Genomic DNA, 21383 nt, shown 5'->3' with positions numbered 1-21383 from the left:
AGCTTCCATGATTAAATTTTCATAATAATCACTTTACATACTGTCGATGTTCTTCTCCAAATTTCCTTGGATTTGTTTTCTTTCGTCCCTGTCATAGTCGACCCCAAGATGGTTTCATAGTTGATTGCTTGAAGAGCGAGAAATTCAACTAAATTAAATTTGTGGACGATCGTAAATGGAATGCGTGTAACTTGTACCTTGGACTACTACCGGAAGATAATACTTTTATTACTAGTCTTGAGCTTGTACTGAATGCAAGAGACTGTTTATATTTGCAATGGATGGTGACTATTATGCAAATTATCTGTCTATCACCTGTCAATAAATTCACTTGGATTTATTTTCGCTATTTTCGCCGAAAGGAGTGATTCAGTAAATACAATCAACTCACCAAAAATCAGTGAAAATAAATTCCATACAAAATACCCAAATAGTCTTTTCAGTGAAAATTAATTTCAGTGAAAATAAATTATTTCACGATATGTCTTTGGCTGATTAATTAAAACATAGCTTTCAAAGCAATGACATGTGCTTTTGTTTTTAATTAACAAAAATTGATTTTTTACAACCTATAAAAACATTCAATTCACTTTTTTTCCTTGCTCCTTGTAGTCCAGCATTGAAAAATACAAAAAAGTAGAATTTTGAGTTTCAAAGCAAAAAAATGTTTACAGCATCCTTAAAAGAACTAACTACCTGTATTTCTGGAAGAAATTGGTTGGTTCGAACAACTTTGCCCAGTCAGCTTTCCCAAGATGAATTTCTTCTGTAACCGAAAGGCCTATAAAGAAAACAATTACATTGTATTATCACAATGATACACAAATATAACTAAATAAAGATACTATAAGACAAGCATGCTACAACATCTTTCTATAAATAGCAAATCTGAATACCGGTATATACTATTTGGCAAATGTGAAAAACACTGTAAAGTCATTAATTATTCAGAGGTTTTTAATTTCGCTATTGACACTCGTAAGTAAAATCTAGTTAATAAAATTTTTGTGATCATGTAAAGTAACAATAGAACTTTTTGTTTCCTCATGAAATTGCTCAAAATACTAAAATTAATGTTTGTGAAAATAAATGGTTTTACAGTACCACACATGACACTTGCAATTAATATGCAGTGCTATTGAAATGACATTAACATTTTCACCTTTTCAAAAATTCTGTAAATGAGCCGACAGACAAAATTTGAGTCAGTTTTCAGTTTTTATTCAAAAGGTTTGACTATTTTTGTCCCAATTTTTTGAAAAAAAGTGCAGACTATGAACAGGACTTTTTTGTGAATTTGTGATGAAAAGAGGGAACTGGTGTGAAACGGTTAATGCATGAATGACTGGCTATATGCCAAGTAATACAGAAGTTAGACTTTCAGACTATGACTCACCTTGCTTGAATTCCTCTACTAAAACAGCTTTAGTGGATAGAGTCACATTATAAGTTGAGTTTTGTTGGGGATAAGCTGGAGTCACAATAGGCATTAAATGAAAACGATCCTGAGTGTTTACCTACAAAAAAAAAAATAACACTGCTTCAATGTCCTATGCATGAACAAAATATCATTAATATAAATTAATATAAAAACATCAAAGTTTTAACAGTAATTTTATATTTTTCATGGATAAGTGAGATCCGTGCAACCATGTCAAGAACTAATTGTTTAACAATCAAATTTGAAAATTTAAAATAAAGTGAACATATATGCTTGAAATATCAAAAGAATATACCAATGAAAATTAATACAGTTCTTCTTAGATAAATAATTTGTTTTTTGTTTGCTTATCATCATCACATATATGTAGAGATAGATTTTCAGGTTTTTACTACAGAAAAAGATGACATCAGTCCTATCATCAACCATATATATGTAGAGATAGATTTTCAGGTTTTTACTACATAAAAAGATGACATCAGTCCTATCATCAACCATATATATGTAGAGATAGATTTTCAGGTTTTTACTACATAAAAAGATGACATCAGTCCTATCATCAACCAACTAGATTGTTCTCCCAAGTTTATTTACTACAGTCAAACCTGTGTTAACGACCACCTGCTCATAGCGACCACCTTAGTACAGTCCCTTCGCAATTTACACGTTTAAGACATTGGATATAGCGACCACCTGTCCAACGCGACCAGCGACCACCCTATTGTAGACCTATTCACACTTTAACCTTTGTATAACGACCACCAACATTTCCATCAGACAGTCTCGGCAAAAAGACAATAGCTACTTGCGAATCGCTAACAGGAAAGTGGCCATATGTTACGTTCAGATTACCGAGTACGCAATCTTTAGGGCTAATAGACAGGGGTGACCATCGCACCTTGGTTTGTGAAGTTGCGAAAAAATAAAAAAAAAAAGTTGAATATCATCTGAATGTAACGTCTGGAGACTGGAAAGATTTTAACAACAAATTAAAAAAGTTTCATTCAAAGTTTGAAATAAAAAACTAGCTTGTTTCCGATCGGTACTATACTACTTCTGTGGATTGTCTCGCACATGAAGAGCAAATTCCTCCCGTCTCGAAAACAAAGAAAAATGAACCAGTTTTATTAAATGAGAGATGTTTTATTTACCTTGTCGACATGAAATATCCAAACAAAATAATAAAACATTCGTTTATTTCGTTTTCCTCATGGGATTGCAAAATCCGACCTATTTTGGCCGCCATGTTGTTTGTTGTTGATCGTTATAAATTATGCTAATGAAGCTAGCGCATGGGCGTATTGTTACTGAGGGGTCATCTCAGGGTTATTCTCAACGAAAGATGTTTTCTATTTTGATCCTCTTTTTTTTTTATAAAAGGTAATATCAATAATTCGCAATCGAGAAAATTCGTTTCGTTTGGGCAGTTTTGACATGTCGATGCTTGCAACAAATAACTGTAAAATTGCGTGTACGATCATCGTGTTTCATTTCCGGTTTGTTTGACTTTCTGATTCAACACCGAGAGTTGGAGCAATCGTTATGAGTTTGGTAAATTTTGTTTATTACCAATGCTTCTTCATATTTAATGCTTGTTTGTTTTTTCAAACACGGCAACTTTTCCTGTGCATTTTGTCACAGTGTACATTCGACAATACTAACGATGGGACTGATTGCCGCCTGTGATGGAATATGTGTAAGAGACTGGGGAATAAGACTGCATGGCATGTGTGAAAGACCGAGCTGAAACGCCAATGCGGCCGATCGTTGACAATCGTTCTTATGCATTAAATACACCAATGAATCCATGGGCAGAATCACTTGGTTTCAGTGAATTTACATGATATAATTTGTAGTAAAAAAGTAAAGCTGTGTAATCATCCAGATGAAAATGAGTGACTTTTATTAAAAAAGACCTATTCATTGTACAATGTGTAGGTTTGTTTTTATGTTTTGCTTATGATCTCCCTTTAAAATTCCCGCCCTAATTAATATTCATAAAGACCACCTGTTTATAAAGGACAGTTTGGCTCAGTCCACTGACTGTCCTTTATAGACAGGTTTGACTGTAATCAGGGGTTGCATTAGTGTTCGATAATGTGGAGTCCCTGGAACCCACCCCTTATAAAATGTGTGGGTCCCTTAAAAATATGTGGGGTCCCTGCCGCTACCGCACTTTATTTTTCTAAAATAGTTTTTTGCACGAACTATTACACAATAAACATAAACAGGCATTAATCACATTTATATTGTACTTTATTTACATGTTCATTCCAGCCTTTACATGTCAGCAATCTGCATTATTTACATGGTTTACTTCTATTTTTACTGTTATTAAAATGTAATGCTGCTTGTAAAAATTTTAAATCATTACTGGGTTTACCTTCAAGTTCTTCATAAGCCAAGATAAATGAGCTGGTGTCAGACTTAACTTAGACTTAATACGATTCTGACAAGAAAAGGCATTGCCACATGGAACCTGCCGGGGAGGCGATCTTGCAAATAACGAATCGATCCATGGCTTCTAGAAAAGTGATTATTTTTTTCCCAAAGTCACTTGTGTTATATAATTAAATAGCTCATTGTTTCGATTAATATTGCCCCCAGAAAACAATACACCCAAAATGTGTACATACTAGTACTCAGTAGTACCAGATTCTGCAGTAAATTCGCATCTGGGCAGTTATGGTTTAAAAAAAAATTAAATGGGACCAAGAAATCGGCGATTTTTCGGCAGATTTTATTTAATATTTGTTATTTAAATATTTTGCCGTCATTTTTCGGACATTTCAATCTTTTCTGACGCCTAAAATAGAGTTTAAGTTTTTATTCAATTTCAAGAGTACGGTTTTTTGTGACTAGCGTGAGTGCGCAAACTTCGTTTCGGTTCGAGTTGTTGTCACTGTAAATTATGTTAAATTAGTCTTCAAACGCTTAGTTTATCTTTTGAAAACAACAATTTTTTGATTTGAAAAAAAAAATCATGCCGTTTTCCCGTAAAAATCCAAGCCAAATGATCGTACTACAACATCGGCAAATCGCTTCTGCGTTGTGTTAAATAACATTAACATATTTAAATGAGCTATGGTAATTTGAACACGTTGGCGTTATCCAGCATTTTTATTGGTTAATTGGAGATTTGACCTACTAGTATTAGGTCAACCATGCAAGACAAGGAACATGGCGGATACTCAACAGCATCGAGCGTTAATTTGCGACCGGAATTATTTCCTTACGACGAAACGAAGTTGAATTTTATTTGCATTTCATTACAATTCAACAAATTTGTTTTTTTAAACGTTATTATAATCACTACTGAGTAATAATCAACAATTGTGAAACTCAGCATGACTGGATTGCGCAACCGTGATCATTTGTTGCTCGGCAGTTGTGATCGTTTAGAATATAATTTCGTTACCAATTAAATTAGGAAAATAAAGTTTATTTCACGTACCAGGTTCGTTAAAGTAATTTTTTGGAGAAAAATTACCCTGGGTGACATTGTAAGTTTTAGGCGGTTAAATTAGCAGGTCTCAGTATTGACTGTCTCGCCGTACTTCAGACGGGACTTCACACTTTCCATTGTGAAATGTAGATGCTAATAGGTGTTTTTGAAGACAATGGCACAGTATTGTACGTGAATTTACAAGCTCTATGAACTTTGTATGCGGGACAATGGCATCGCAAACGTACACAATGCCTTTAGACCTATCATAATACGACCGAGACGTGTGCTCACCGGATGCGTCCCAGGGACTCACCAGTTGAAAAATTCATGCGTCCCACAGAAAAACTATGCTTCCCGGACGCGTAATTCCGCGTTAACGCAATCCCTGCTGTAATGTTATCATGCAAGATGTAAAAATTGTGGCCAAATCATGCATGTATAAAAGCATGGTGCTAGTATATAGATGTAAATGACAACATTTAGAGATTTTGTTCTTTCACAAAAAGGACCCCAACTTTGGATAGTTCACAACTTACCCTTGGATCCCATACTGGCATGTTGAGTTTATTTTCACCTGGCTGTTTTAAAAGTGCTGGTCTAGGCCAATCCCTAAATGGCAAAATCATATATAATAAATAATTGAGTAGTGGTGCAAGAACAATGCATGCATGCAAGAGCAAAGTACTGGTATGAACAATACTAAAATTGAAATTATGCAATGATACTGTCCAAAACTTCCAAATACTGGTATACAAGAACAAATATTAGTCGACATATCAAATGTAAATGTCAATCCAATAAACATTAATAATAAGATTAATATTTGTTACTTACCATCTGGAAAAGACTAAAAAAAATTTATGTACAATAGTGGAGGCTGCTGCATTTGGATAAAGTTGACATGTTCTAGCTACAAGCATGGCCCATGATACACCACCCAAAAAACCAAGTACATTGGAATATATACCATGCTCTGAAAGTACATGATAATCAATACTGTTAATGAGTATATTTTAGGCATTTTCACTTCTAAAAATGGGTATATTGTAGTGATTTACTATGTAGATTTATGTAAAACATACCAGTATTGTTACAGCAGAACTAAAGTTACAAGTGGCAAAACAATTTGCCAGACAAGTGTTTACTGTACTGTCATCCCAATTAGTACATAGACCCTCACCATCATCACACACACACACACACTCCACTCCCTAAACACTTGCACGATTCTGTGGCACGTATTGGCATGACTCAAGTTGTGTCAGTGCGCAAACTAGTCATAAACGGACATGAAGTGTCGCGACAGGGTCGTGAACTATGAGCAAACTGTTCGTGAACTTGTTGGGACAATGCGAAACTATGTGTGGCAGTGCGTAGCAGTGCGTGGCAGTGCACATCATGCCCGAATAGTTTACGAACAGCTCACGTATGAATTGCACAAACTCGTCGTGCCAATGAAGGAAGTGCGTAAACTATGGGCAAACGATGCATGAACTCATCGTGCCAGTTCGTGTCAATGTGGACACTGATGGGCATGCATTTGTGAACTCGTCTTGAACAGTGCGAGAGCCTCCCAGTTCGTGCCCCAAAATGGCACAACTTACCACGACAAAATCATGAACAAAAGTCGTGCAAGTGTCAGGGTGGCTTAAGTAACAAACATGGTATTCTAAAAATAGAAAGATGGTCATGCAAGTATAATAATTCAGACACAAAATCCAACATGTCAAACATACTAATGAGCTTTACACACCTCTGGCACACTGCTTCTACACATACTAATACTTACTTTTGGCCCACACTTTAATAGCCCGGAGAGCAAGTCGAAAACTTTCTTTATTGGGAACTAAATTTAGAATTTCGTCAGTTACTCTACAACCTACAAAAAGAGTAAAGATTGTTTACAAACAAGCTGTCTTAAGTGTTCTGTTCTTAAATACAGCTGCCAATACTAAAATAGATAACAATGATTGGACTTACTACTATATAATGTCTCCAACAAGTGACAAAATAAACCAGAAAATCAATTACTGTAAATTAATCAATTACTATTTTGTAAGAAGTGTAAAATATAGGAAAAATGGTATTTTTGTTACATTTTATTTTCACCAGGGTTCTCCCCAGGGTTTTTTAGCGCTTTACTTGGGACCTCGGCGCTATGTGTTCCGACCTCAGCGCTTGATTTCATATTTAACATGCCAATATCAGATGTGCAAAAGTTTTGTTCGCCACGCTCGTCAGTCCCGAACGTCACTCAAATTTAGTGACCACAACGGAAATGCTTCCGACCAGGACTTTTGTCCGATTGTTATTATTATTACGTACTGACCAACACGCATCCTGCCAGTCATGGATTATAATTTGTAAACAATAGACCTAGTTGCACGATACGTAGCGGCTCGTCAAATTCGTGAAATTAGCACCTCTTTGATTGTAAGTATATACTTTCTGCGATAGGCACAGTCTTTAGATTGAAAGCTAAAATTCTTTCAAAATCGATATAAAAAGGTCAAAGCGGAGTTCACAATCAGTTTACGCTACTCAAGAAAAAAATGTGTTTATTGCGTGATTTGGTAAAATACATTTGAACTGTTATTTTACCTTTTAAAAATTGCTAATCACCTCTTTCGAAAACCATCATGCAGTTTTCAATTGAAATCAATGCCAACACATCGTGCTACGACATCGCTTAACTTATGCAATGTAATTTTTATGATCACTACCATTCGGAAAACTTCGGATTCTACCGGCATTACCATGCGGTATTTTGATTGGTTAATGGCATTCTTGACCTATCAGATCAAAGGACACATGCTAATGTTTCACAAAAATCATGGCGGGGCTGATTTTTTTTTACCAAAGCGATCGAGTGATCAAAAATAATCGCTCCCAATAAAAATAAGAAGAAAAAAAAAGAAGTACTGGTAACATTTATTGAAGAATTATTGGTATAACCGGTGTATAACATCGGCAAGTAAGTTATGTCACGTCGTAACTTTGATGATCGTTTTGAAGTTTTATTTGTTCGCTCATTACTGTAAATGTAAACGTTTTAGAAGTTGATGGTACGAATAATAAATTACAACAATACGCCAATTAATTACGTGGTCGACTTTTTGAAGGTGAATGTTTTTGGAGTAAATAAAATCATGAAATTCGTGAACATATTTCTGGCTTAACGTTTCGAATGCGTTTTATTCAACATTTTACAATAGACAATTAATTTGTAACAATAATTTATTTGTGTTTGTTTTTAGTCTGCAGCATCTGTATTTCGAGAATGTTTCAAACTCTTCTAAATTGTGAAACATAATGTGTTGATTCCATTAAAAAAAATATTTGCATTGTGACTGAGCTCATTAATATTCATGATTGTAAATGAGTTCAGTTAATTAATGAAGGAAAGGTATGTAAATGATATGCAAATTATTGTGCAAATTAGTTGCAGCGCTATGCATTTTTTCTGGGGAGAACCTTGTTCACTCTTTCAGGAAAAATAAATTTAGAGTAAAAATAGAGTAATTTATATATAGTATAAACTTGCAATGACAACTAAAGAAAACTACTTTTATTTTGCAAGACAAAGGTTTGCAGATTTCGTGAATCAGAGAAAACAAAGTGAGCCACAGTGACTTATATGACAAATGCCATATCTTTCAGAAAGTGAGTCACAGTGACTTATATGACAGATGACTTTCAGACAGTGAGCCACAGTGACTTATACAACAAATGCCATGATTTTCAGACAGTGAGCCACAGTGACTTATATGACAAATGCCATATCTTTCAGAGAGTGAGCCACAGTAACTTATATGACAAATGCCATATGTTTCAGAAAGTGAGCCAGTGACTTATACGACAAATGCCATGTTTCAGACAGTGAGTGAGTGACTTGTATGACAAATGCCATATCTTTCGGAAAGTGAGCCACAGTGACTTATATGACAAATGCCATATGTTTCAGATAGTGAGTCAGTGACTTATATGACAGATGCCATATCTTTCAGACAGTGAGTCACAGTGACTTGCATGACAGATGCCATATCTTTCAGTGAGCCACAGTGACTTATATGACAGATGTCATGTCATTCAGGCAGCGAGTCTCAGTGACTTATATGACAGATGCCATATCTTTCAGACAGTGAGCCACAGTGACTTGTATGACAGATGACTTTCAGACAGTGAGCCACAGTGACTTATACAACAAATGCCATGACTTTCAGACAGTGAGCCACAGTGACTTGTACGACAAATGCCATATCTTTCAGACAGTGAGCCACAGGTGACTTATACGACAAATGCCATATCTTTCAGACAGTGAGCCACAGCTGACTTATACGACAAATGCCATATCTTTCAGACAGTGAGCCACAGCTGACTTATATGACAGATGCCATATCTTTCAGTGAGCCACAGTGACTTATACGACAAATGCCATGTTTCAGACAGTGAGTGAGTGACTTGTATGACGAATGCCATATCTTTCAGTAAGTGAGCCACAGTGACTTATATGACAAATGCCATATGTTTCAGATAGTGAGTCAGTGACTTATATGACAGATACCATATCTTTCAGACAGTGAGCCACAGTGACTTATACAACAGATGCCATATCTTTCAGACAGTGAGCCACAGTGACTTATACGACAGATGTCATATCTTTCAGACAGTGAGCCACAGTGACTTATATGACAGATGCCATAACTTTCAGACAGTGAGCTACAGTGACTTATATGACAGATGCCACATCTTTCAGACAGTGAGCCACAGTGACTTATATGACAGATGTCATATCTTTCAGACAGCGAGTCAGTGACTTATATGACAGATGCCATATCTTTCAGACAGTGAGCCACAGTGACTTATACAAAAGATGTCATATCTTTCAGACAGTGAGTCACAGTGACTTGCATGACAGATGCCATATCTTTCAGTGAGCCACAGTGACTTATACGACAGATGTCATATCTTTCAGGCAGCGAGTCACAGCAACTTATATGACAGATGACATGTCATTTAGACAGTGAGTCTCAGTGACTTATATGACAGATGCCATATCTTTCAGACAGTGAGCCACAGTGACTTATATGACAGATGTCATATCTTTCAGACAGCGAGTCAGTGACTTATATGACAGATGCCATATCTTTCAGACAGTGAGCCACAGTGACTTATACGACAGATGTCATATTTTTCAGACAGTGAGCCACAGTGACTTATATGACAGATGCCATATCTTTCAGACAGTGAGCCACAGTGACTTACATGACAGATGTCATATCTTTCAGACAGCGAGTCACAGTGACTTATACAACAGATGTCATATCTTTCAGACAGTGAGTCACAGTGACTTGCATGACAGATGCCATATCCTTCAGACAGTGAGCTACAGTGACTTATACGACAGATGTCATATCTTTCAGGCAGCGAGTCACAGCGACTTATATGACAGATGACATGTCATTTAGACAGTGAGTCTCAGTGACTTATATGACAGATGCCATATCTTTCAGACAGTGAGCCACAGTGACTTATATGACAGATGTCATATCTTTCAGACAGCGAGTCAGTGACTTATATGACAGATGCCATATCTTTCAGACAGTGAGCCACAGTGACTTATACGACAGATGTCATATTTTTCAGACAGTGAGCCACAGTGACTTATATGACAGATGCCATATCTTTCAGACAGTGAGCCACAGTGACTTACATGACAGATGTCATATCTTTCAGACAGCGAGTCACAGTGACTTATACAACAGATGTCATATCTTTCAGACAGTGAGTCACAGTGACTTGCATGACAGATGCCATATCTTTCAGACAGTGAGCCACAGTGACTTATATGACAGATGCCACATCTTTCAGACAGTGAGCCACAGTGACTTATATGACAGATGTCATATCTTTCAGACAGCGAGTCACAGTGACTTATATGACAGATGCCATATCTTTCAGACAGTGAGCCACAGTGACTTATACAAAAGATCTCATATCTTTCAGTGAGTCACAGTGACTTGCATGACAGATGCCATATCTTTCAGTGAGCCACAGTGACTTATACGACAGATGTCATATTTTTCAGACAGTGAGCCACAGTGACTTATATGACAGATGCCATATCTTTCAGACAGTGAGCCACAGTGACTTACATGACAGATGTCATATCTTTCAGACAGCGAGTCACAGTGACTTATACAACAGATGTCATATCTTTCAGACAGTGAGTCACAGTGACTTGCATGACAGATGCCATATCTTTCAGACAGTGAGCTACAGTGACTTATACGACAGATGTCATATCTTTCAGGCAGCGAGTCACAGCGACTTATATGACAGATGACATGTCATTTAGACAGTGAGTCTCAGTGACTTATATGACAGATGCCATATCTTTCAGACAGTGAGCCACAGTGACTTATATGACAGATGTCATATCTTTCAGACAGCGAGTCAGTGACTTATATGACAGATGCCATATCTTTCAGACAGTGAGCCACAGTGACTTATACGACAGATGTCATATTTTTCAGACAGTGAGCCACAGTGACTTATATGACAGATGCCATATCTTTCAGACAGTGAGCCACAGTGACTTACATGACAGATGTCATATCTTTCAGACAGCGAGTCACAGTGACTTATACAACAGATGTCGTATCTTTCAGACAGTGAGTCACAGTGACTTGCATGACAGATGCCATATCTTTCAGACAGTGAGCCACAGTGACTTATATGACAGATGTCATATCTTTCAGACAGCGAGTCACAGTGACTTATATGACAGATGCCATATCTTTCAGACAGTGAGCCACAGTGACTTATACAAAAGATCTCATATCTTTCAGACAGTGAGTCACAGTGACTTGCATGACAGATGCCATATCTTTCAGTGAGCCACAGTGACTTATACGACAGATGTCATATTTTTCAGACAGTGAGCCACAGTGACTTATATGACAGATGCCATATCTTTCAGACAGTGAGCCACAGTGACTTACATGACAGATGTCATATCTTTCAGACAGCGAGTCACAGTGACTTATACAACAGATGTCATATCTTTCAGACAGTGAGCCACAGTGACTTATATGACAGATGCCACATCTTTCAGACAGTGAGCCACAGTGACTTATATGACAGATGTCATATCTTTCAGACAGCGAGTCACAGTGACTTATATGACAGATGCCATATTTTTCAGACAGTGAGCCACAGTGACTTATACAAAAGATCTCATATCTTTCAGACAGTGAGTCACAGTGACTTGCATGACAGATGCCATATCTTTCAGTGAGCCACAGTGACTTATACGACAGATGTCATATCTTTCAGGCAGCGAGTCACAGTGACTTATATGACAGATGTCATATCTTTCAGACAGCGAGTCACAGTGACTTATATGACAGATGCCATATCTTTCAGACAGTGAGCCACAGTGACTTATACGACAGATGTCATATCTTTCAGACAGTGAGCCACAGTGACTTATATGACAGATGCCACATCTTTCAGACAGTGAGCCACAGTGACTTATATGACAGATGTCATATCTTTCAGACAGCGAGTCACAGTGACTTATATGACAGATGCCATATCTTTCAGACAGTGAGCCACAGTGACTTATACAAAAGATCTCATATCTTTCAGACAGTGAGTCACAGTGACTTGCATGACAGATGCCATATCTTTCAGTGAGCCACAGTGACTTATACGACAGATGTCATATCTTTCAGGCAGCGAGTCACAGCGACTTATATGACAGATGACATGTCATTTAGACAGTGAGTCTCAGTGACTTATATGACAGATGCCATATCTTTCAGACAGTGAGCCAGTGACTTACATGACAGATGTCATATCTTTCAGACAGCGAGTCACAGTGACTTATACAACAGATGTCATATCTTTCAGACAGTGAGTCACAGTGACTTGCATGACAGATGCCATATCTTTCAGACAGTGAGCCACAGTGACTTATACAAAAGATGTCATATCTTTCAGACAGTGAGCCACAGTGACTTATATGACAGATGCCATATCTTTCAGACAGTGAGCCACAGTGACTTATACAAAAGATCTCATATCTTTCAGACAGTGAGTCACAGTGACTTGCATGACAGATGCCATATCTTTCAGTGAGCCACAGTGACTTATACGACAGATGTCATATCTTTCAGGCAGCGAGTCACAGCGACTTATATGACAGATGACATGTCATTTAGACAGTGAGTCTCAGTGACTTATATGACAGATGCCATATCTTTCAGACAGTGAGCCAGTGACTTACATGACAGATGTCATATCTTTCAGACAGCGAGTCACAGTGACTTATACAACAGATGTCATATCTTTCAGACAGTGAGTCACAGTGACTTGCATGACAGATGCCATATCTTTCAGACAGTGAGCCACAGTGACTTATACGACAGATGTCATATCTTTCAGACAGTGAGCCACAGTGACTTATATGACAGATATCATATCTTTCAGACAGTGAGCCACAGTGACTTATATGACAGATGTCATATCTTTCAGACAGCGAGTCACAGTGACTTATATGACAGATGCCATATCTTTCAGACAGTGAGCCACAGTGACTTATACAAAAGATGTCATATCTTTCAGACAGTGAGTCACAGTGACTTGCATGACAGATGCCATATCTTTCAGTGAGCCACAGTGACTTATACGACAGATGTCATATCTTTCAGGCAGCGAGTCACAGCGACTTATATGACAGATGACATGTCATTTAGACAGTGAGTCCCAGTGACTTATATGACAGATGCCATATCTTTCAGACAGTGAGCCACAGTGACTTATATGACAGATGTCATATCTTTCAGACAGCGAGTCAGTGACTTATATGACAGATGCCATATCTTTCAGACAGTGAGCCACAGTGACTTATACGACAGATGTCATATTTTTCAGACAGTGAGCCACAGTGACTTATACAAAAGATGTCATATCTTTCAGACAGTGAGCCACAGTGACTTATATGACAGATGCCATATCTTTCAGACAGTGAGCCACAGTGACTTACATGACAGATGTCATATCTTTCAGACAGCGAGTCAGTGACTTATATGACAGATGCCATATCTTTCAGACAGTGAGCCACAGTGACTTATACGACAGATGTCATATCTTTCAGACAGTGAGCCACAGTGACTTATACAAAAGATGTCATATCTTTCAGACAGTGAGCCACAGTGACTTATATGACAGATGCCATATCTTTCAGACAGTGAGCCACAGTGACTTATACGACAGATGTCACATCTTTCAGACAGTGAGCCACAGTGACTTATATGACAGATGTCATATCTTTCAGACAGTGAGCCACAGTGACTTATACGACAGATGTCATATCTTTCAGTGAGCCACAGTGACTTATATGACAGATGCCATATCTTTCAGACAGTGAGCTACAGTGACTTATACGACAGATGTCATATCTTTCAGACAGATCGTATATCATGTTTTACAGTAACTGTATAAACAAATAAAACCATAGGGAATGCATTCTCACCATTGAGACTACGTATACACCGTTGATCTAAATTTTTGAGTAGGTTGTCATCAGCAAGATCTTGGTTTTCAGGGATTTTAGCCAGGGCTAGTCTGGAAAATGTCAAATCAATCTGTGGAGAAACAATCAATATTAATAATGAAACAGTAATCTGCTGGGAACAACACCATGCATAGATAAAAATGTTTATAACACATGCTTGGTCATTACTTAAGAATTACCCTATATTCTGCACATAATAAACGAATCCCAAAGTGATGCCAGTTTAGAAACCGCAACATACTATTCGTTGTATACAAACGTTTTTGACAGGCAGGGAATTGGCTGACTTATCGTAATCTGACAAGGATTCACCACAGACTAAGAGCACTATCCAATATCTTGTGAATCCTTAGTTTCAACTTTATTGCCAAATTACTGCATCTCGCTTACCACTCTTGTAAAATTACTGCATCTCGCTTACCACTCTTGTATGGTTGCGACGAGCACGAGTCAAGCCAAACTGTGCCATTATACAGTATGCTAGCAGACAACTAATAATATTGTTATAATGAATTGAATTTTGATGATCACTGTTGTAGTAAAACATTCACTGTTTAAAATATATGGATTACATTAAATAATGCTTAATAATTGACATAATATCGAAATCTGAATGTGGTGTTATAAAACCCATACTGACTGGCTTTATTAATGCAATAACATTCACCCATTTTTTCCACAGGATTTAAAATTGAGTTGCCCACAATCATTTATCTTTGTGTGGGTAATTCAAAATCCAAAAGAAACATATGGTTATCCTTCATGGCCAGTCAAGTCAATAGAAGATGATCAATAATAGCATAAACTGAACTAATACTTCTGCATGAATTTATGAATAGACAAGAAAAGAAGCAGACATACCTCAATCCCATCAAATACCATTTTGATAACAGGTACAAAAGCCTCTTCCACAGCCTGCAATCAAATAAATTACGAATTTTGTGAATTCTAAAGTTCAATTCCCCATCACATGTTTTGAGTAACTACCACACACATGTGAATGACATTGAACAGCAGAGAACGCATTAACATCTCTTTCCTAAGCACATTACCCATGATGCTTGAACATTTTTGTTGTGAAGAAAAAAGTTAACAGGTTTCATAAATAGACATGCATATTAAATCAAACAAGTTACAGAGTATGCCACAATTAACATAATAGTACCCATCTTTGAATAAAAAAGACACGGTCTTAGATGAATCATGAATAACTAAATAAAGGATTGAAAATGTAGGACTGGTTAAATGTCACAGTAGAAGCCTACATAAACATTGAATTTGATCACAAAAAATATTCACACATATCATGTCTTGCCTATCTGAAACAGTTTGAATGTATAAATTAGACCCACCAGAGTTGTGGTTGATATGTTGAAAACAAACAGACAGACAGATCCCAAAACCCAAGTTCTCATTTTGGATTATGTTGGATAGGGATAAATTATTAACAATAACAGTTCTTACCCTAAGGTCTTTGGTCTCAGGTTGCTGTTTAAGAACATCAGCAAATGATGAAAAAAAATCTGAACGATCTAGATGACGAGGTGCAACACACAGGGCATCAATATCACCACCTATTGCATGACAAGAAAAGATTAGACAGTTTCAGTTTGTACAATTAACAGACACAAGAATACATGTTTGATGAAATGAATACCAACCACAGTATAGTAAGCAACATCAATTTGATTTCATGCAATAACCAACAAATGATTGCATATAAACAGCTACTGGGTACATGTAGGCTGAAAAATTCAATTTTAATTACACTAGTACATACAGATGACTGTTTTTCTGAAGACATCGTCTTGATTAAAAATTATATTCATGTGAGCATGAAACTTTATATGCAAAATTTATATAAACAGACAAGGCTGATAAACAACAGTTTTGAGAAATGTAAATATTATTAGTAAATAGTCTCACCTTTAGCATTGACACCAAGTCGATAGGAACCAAATGTATAAATCTTACCACCAACAGTTTCAGCCACATTTGGTGGCATATTTTTAGATAGGCTCACTTGTTTGATCCAGTCCTTCAGAAGTTTATTAAGTTTGGCTAAAACTTTCATTCTAAACAGAGAGGAAATACATTGGTGTTATGGAACTAGTGAACAAATTAATGTTGGAAAACCTCAGACGAACATGATTTCAAAATGATATTTCAGTAAAACCACAATGACTAATACAAAAATTATGCATATGGAGACTATAAGTGAGCCACAAGTATATGTACACAAATACATCATCATACATTTACATAATGTTCTTAATTTTCCAGATTATACAATGAGAACATAATAAATAACAGACTATTACGGTAGGTCTTTTTGTAAAACTTAAAAATCATGTATCATCAAACAAGTGAGAGTCAGTGGTAGAAATCGGGTGGGGAATTTGCTACGTCTAAAATTTGAGATAAGTCTAAACACGACAGAATATATTTAACAAGACTACGAGAATAGTGATGGCGCTGTTGAAAATGATAGGAATGAAAGAATAGTAGAGTCAAAGCATATATACAAGGCACACTAACTGGTATGTAAACCTGTCAACAAACGAGCTGCTGTCTGATTGCTCTGACTATTTTTCACCATAAAGACATTTTCACTGGATTTTATTTTTGAAAATGGCAAAATAAATTCCAAATAAAGTACTTTACAGTAAAGCAAATGCAATATTCAAAAACATTTAATGTACCAGCAATGAAGAATGCAGGGATCCAAGTGGGCTCCTTAGTAAGCTACTGTGCAAGTCTGAGGCAAATTGTAGGGACTCCCAGACTCTTTTCATTTCAACTCCTGAGTGAAGTGATTCATTCACTGAAAACTGACTCAACAAAAATCTATTTGATATGTACTTCAGTTCTATATTTACTTAATCATATAAATTTTAGCTGGAGGAATAAAACCATCATGGAAAATCAAACTTACCGATGAGCCAACTCCAGTTTTGTTTCAAATACATCGAATGGCACAAGAGACTCTTCCAGTTTTTTAGTCAACTCCAAATCAAAAGGCTTTGGTTCAGCCAAACTAATTGGAGAAGTGATGCCATAAGCCTTCGGGGTAGGCTTTATACTGATAAAAAAACATACAAGATAGGACTGTTAACTACAGTATTATTTATCAAGCTATGTATTTGGTGTTATTTACTTGCTAATTACTTTTTTATGTTAGCAGTTATTACAAATGAATAACTTTACAATTATTTCTCAGTAATTTCAACATCGTTACTTTCAAAAGTTTTCCCCAATTTTTATGATATTTTGTATCTTGAAACCCCGATTTTTTTTGGCATCCTGATATGAACTCATAATAATGACAAGCAGCCGGTCGGCTGAGATAGCTCCGCTGTCAGCAATGCACATTTCAATTAAAGAACAGAAGATATCATTGGAAAATGAATAATATATATAGTATTAAAGCAATGGGACTTGCTGTTTTCAACAAGGAGTCAAAAATATCACTTTTCACCAACAATGACAAAAATAATCAACAAAATTAGATAATTGAAAATATCACCACGAAATTAACAATCTGAAAGAGGTCCACATGTAGTACCTATATATGTAATATCAAAGCATTTGGACTTCCGGTTTTTAACAAGAAGTCGAAAATATCACTTTTTGCCAAAAATGACAAAAATATTCACCAAATTTATAGAATTAAAGATATTATTACAAATTGAACAAATCTGAGAGAGGTCCACATGTAGTACCTATATATGTAATATCAAAGCAATTGGACTTGCGGTTTTTAACAAGAATTCAAAAATATCATTTTTCACCATAAATGATTGCGGTTTTTAACAACAAGTCGAAAATACCACTTTTTACCAAAAATGACAAAAATATTCACCAAAATTAGAGAATTAAAGATGTCATTACAAAATGAACAAATCTGAGAGAGGTCCACATATAGTACCTATATATGTAATGTCAAAACATTTGGACTTGCGGTTTTTAACAAGAAGTCGAAAATATCACTTTTTACCAAATATGACAAAAATATTCACCAAAATTAGAGAATTGAAGATATCAACATGAAATGAACAAACCTAAGAGAGGTCTACCCAAGGTACATATACACCAAGTATCAAAGCATTTAGACTAGTAGTTTTCAAGAAGAAGTCGAAAAAGTAAAACATTGACACGAACAATGACGGACAATCACTCATATGATAAGCTCCGCTCGACAAAGTTGACAGCGGAGCTAAAAATATGATGAACATGGCAACAACTTTAAAGACACAGAATGTATCAGAAACTACTACCATACTTATCCGTGTAAGAGCCCATGCTGGGACAAATGCCCGCCCACCCCCCCCCCCCCCCCCACATTTACACAAGTTGCAACTAGAAATATGAACATCGACTGCAAATCAGAGGAATGATTGACAGATATTGCCTACAATGTTTTCTATTTTTGCTACCAAGTTTGATGCCCCCAGACTTTGCGGCACGTCTGTCTTTTAGTCTCTTTTGGTCAGTCACAGTGAGTCACCGTGTTTATTGCGTGTCTACAAATCGGCATTTGTCCAAGTTGTTTAAACACCACAAGGGAGAAACAAGGAGTCGAAAAAACAGTTGAAGTGAGAACGAGAGTTGTCAATTTGTATTTTCGTGGACTGTCATTTGCTGAGATTGAGTCGAAGTGGTGTTTCAAAGCAGACAACTTTTAATATCGCCAAAGAGTTTGTTACCAACGAGAGTATCCTGCCAGGAAAGCGTAAGAGCGACCAATCCACGACTAAAAAACTGACAACGTTATAGACTGTGTCGAATATTATAAAATGTTGAGACCGAGCATTTACGGACAGGAAATTCAACAAAACTACTCAGCTGCACCACTTTATGCAGCCTTCTCACTGAAATAACATGTGACGCAAATTGAAGTAAGAAACTAAGTTGAGAGCCTCGTCATTTATTGGAGGAGAAATTCAAAACTAATGTACCGCCACTTGTATGGGCGGAGCTTCTTCCGATGAGCTTCAAATTGCAGACATGCTGTCTGCATTATTTGTAACAACTTCTGTAAATGTGAACACAAAGTGTGTAATCTATTGTAGTAAATTATCAACATCTAGCACTACTTCGGCGCCAAATCAATGCCTGGAATTGCTGTGAATATAATTATTAATTGCGTAAAAAAGGGGTGAACGCAAAATAGCTGTGACAGCAAAATAAGTATTTCGCTTTCTGCTTTCAGGGCAGTGCGTTCACCGCTGATTTACATTTATTTTTCACGATTTTTTTTCCAGAATCATAACAGTCAGGGTTCTCCATGAGGGGTTTTAGCAGGGCGGCGCACCCTGTTTAAATTGTCAGCGCCCTGTTATATTTTCTGTGCACCCTGGTCCCAGACAGAGAATTGTTTACAAAACAGGCCATCACTCATTGTCTTCCGAAGATGATTCATCATGCTCAGGGCATTGTTTTAATTAAGGGTGCAACTGTGAAAATTCCGGCTTGTTATCGTAGCAGGTCATCGTGCAACACCACCGAACAAAAAGTTATTTCAACACGATTAAAAATGTGGCCTAGAAAAGTGTATTACCGCACCCATATTTTTACTGCCAGGGTGACATCAAATACCGTACTCGACCGTGTTAGCACCCAGGGGCCTCAACTCAGAAAATCAAGATTTTTTTAGGGGTGGGCGCTAACCCGAGCACCCCCCTTGAAAAAGAGTGCAAATGAAAAATTTTATTCACCAAGTGACAGATTACGTCTTTGAGGGAAAATCAAATTACGAAATTAGTTGAGTCGTCATTGATTTTCACAATGAAGAAACAGAAATGATCACAAAAAATATGCACATTTTATTACAATATTAATTACGTACCACCAGAATTTACAAAATTAAAAACAATTGAGTCTGTTGGAACACAGTCAAAGTCAAAATTGTCATATTATCTCCACTGACGAAGGTGTTGGATCGTACGCAAACTCTCAATGAAATGCATTTGCAGATTTGACCTGCAGCAGCATCCTTTGACCTAATGGGTCAAGTTGGTTATTAACCAATCAGAATGCTGTCTTGTACTGACGCAATTCTTCGGAAATTCTTGAAGACTTTCCGGTAACACAATTTCCACGCTGTATCATATAAAAACGATTACCAGGATTCGTTACGCAAGACCAAGTTTGAAATTAGTTGCATTTTGAAGGGGTGGGCGCTTTGCCGAATGTGACTCCAAATATAATCAAAGAAAGCTTAGAAAGAACTCGTGTGCTGAGAGTATTGAAGACACATTAAAAATTAATTCAAAATTACTTGTACATGAGATATTGATGGAAAAGCTGAAAACTAATTATGTAAATCAGGTAACTAATATGAACAGAACAAAAAAAATTATGAATTATTATGCTAATTAGAGAATTAATATTAATCAAAATCAATCAGGCCTGTCTATTGTCCTACAGCATTTATGTACCAAATTTTATTCAAATGTATGATCAGTAATTGAGATATCAGTGTTAATTAATTATGTTAATTAGGTGATTAATAAGCATAAATATTTACCAAAAACTAATTGGGTTTCTGCATAGTTCTCTTTAAAAGTTTCATTAAAATACAATTTGTGGTTCTTTATATATCAGTGGAACATTATGCAAATTAGGTAATTAATATCCAATTAAAACTAATCAGGTGTATGCATAATCCTAGAAGATCTATGTAGCAAGTCTCATTGAAATATGATGATTACACTACTTGATATATCAAAAGCTGAAAATTAATTAATTATGCAAATTAGGTAATTAATATGTACTCATATTACCCTAAAAACTATCAGGTCTGTGCAGTGTCCTATGACATCTATGTACCAAGTTTTATTGAAATGTGATGATTACTACTTGAAATATCAAAAGCTGAAAATTAATTAATTATGCAAATTAGCTAATCA

General features: G+C 36.4%; 1 protein-coding gene across 2 annotated transcripts in view; it reads right to left on the bottom strand.

The window, feature by feature from the left end:
• Positions 1 to 21383, bottom strand: part of LOC102808306 (poly(A) polymerase beta-like) — a 56076-nt gene that overhangs the window by 20888 nt on the left and 13805 nt on the right. Inside the window, exons 2-11 of one of the 2 annotated variants that reach the window (XM_085495635.1) lie at positions 17408 to 17554; positions 16399 to 16547; positions 15937 to 16046; positions 15334 to 15387; positions 14431 to 14542; positions 6679 to 6768; positions 5724 to 5862; positions 5426 to 5498; positions 1397 to 1517; positions 697 to 781 (exon numbers count right to left, since the gene is read on the bottom strand). In XM_085495635.1, the coding sequence (XP_085351761.1) occupies positions 697 to 781; positions 1397 to 1517; positions 5426 to 5498; positions 5724 to 5862; positions 6679 to 6768; positions 14431 to 14542; positions 15334 to 15387; positions 15937 to 16046; positions 16399 to 16547; positions 17408 to 17554 (1080 nt within the window). The remainder of the gene's footprint in view (positions 1 to 696; positions 782 to 1396; positions 1518 to 5425; positions 5499 to 5723; positions 5863 to 6678; positions 6769 to 14430; positions 14543 to 15333; positions 15388 to 15936; positions 16047 to 16398; positions 16548 to 17407; positions 17555 to 21383) is intronic. The other variant, XM_085495641.1, reaches the window with a different exon arrangement.

Source organism: Saccoglossus kowalevskii, chromosome 2 (genome assembly GCF_978046115.1).
Source record: "Saccoglossus kowalevskii chromosome 2, keSacKowa6.1, whole genome shotgun sequence".
Lineage (NCBI taxonomy): Eukaryota > Metazoa > Hemichordata > Enteropneusta > Harrimaniidae > Saccoglossus > Saccoglossus kowalevskii.
This window is presented reverse-complemented; position numbering and strand designations above follow the sequence as displayed.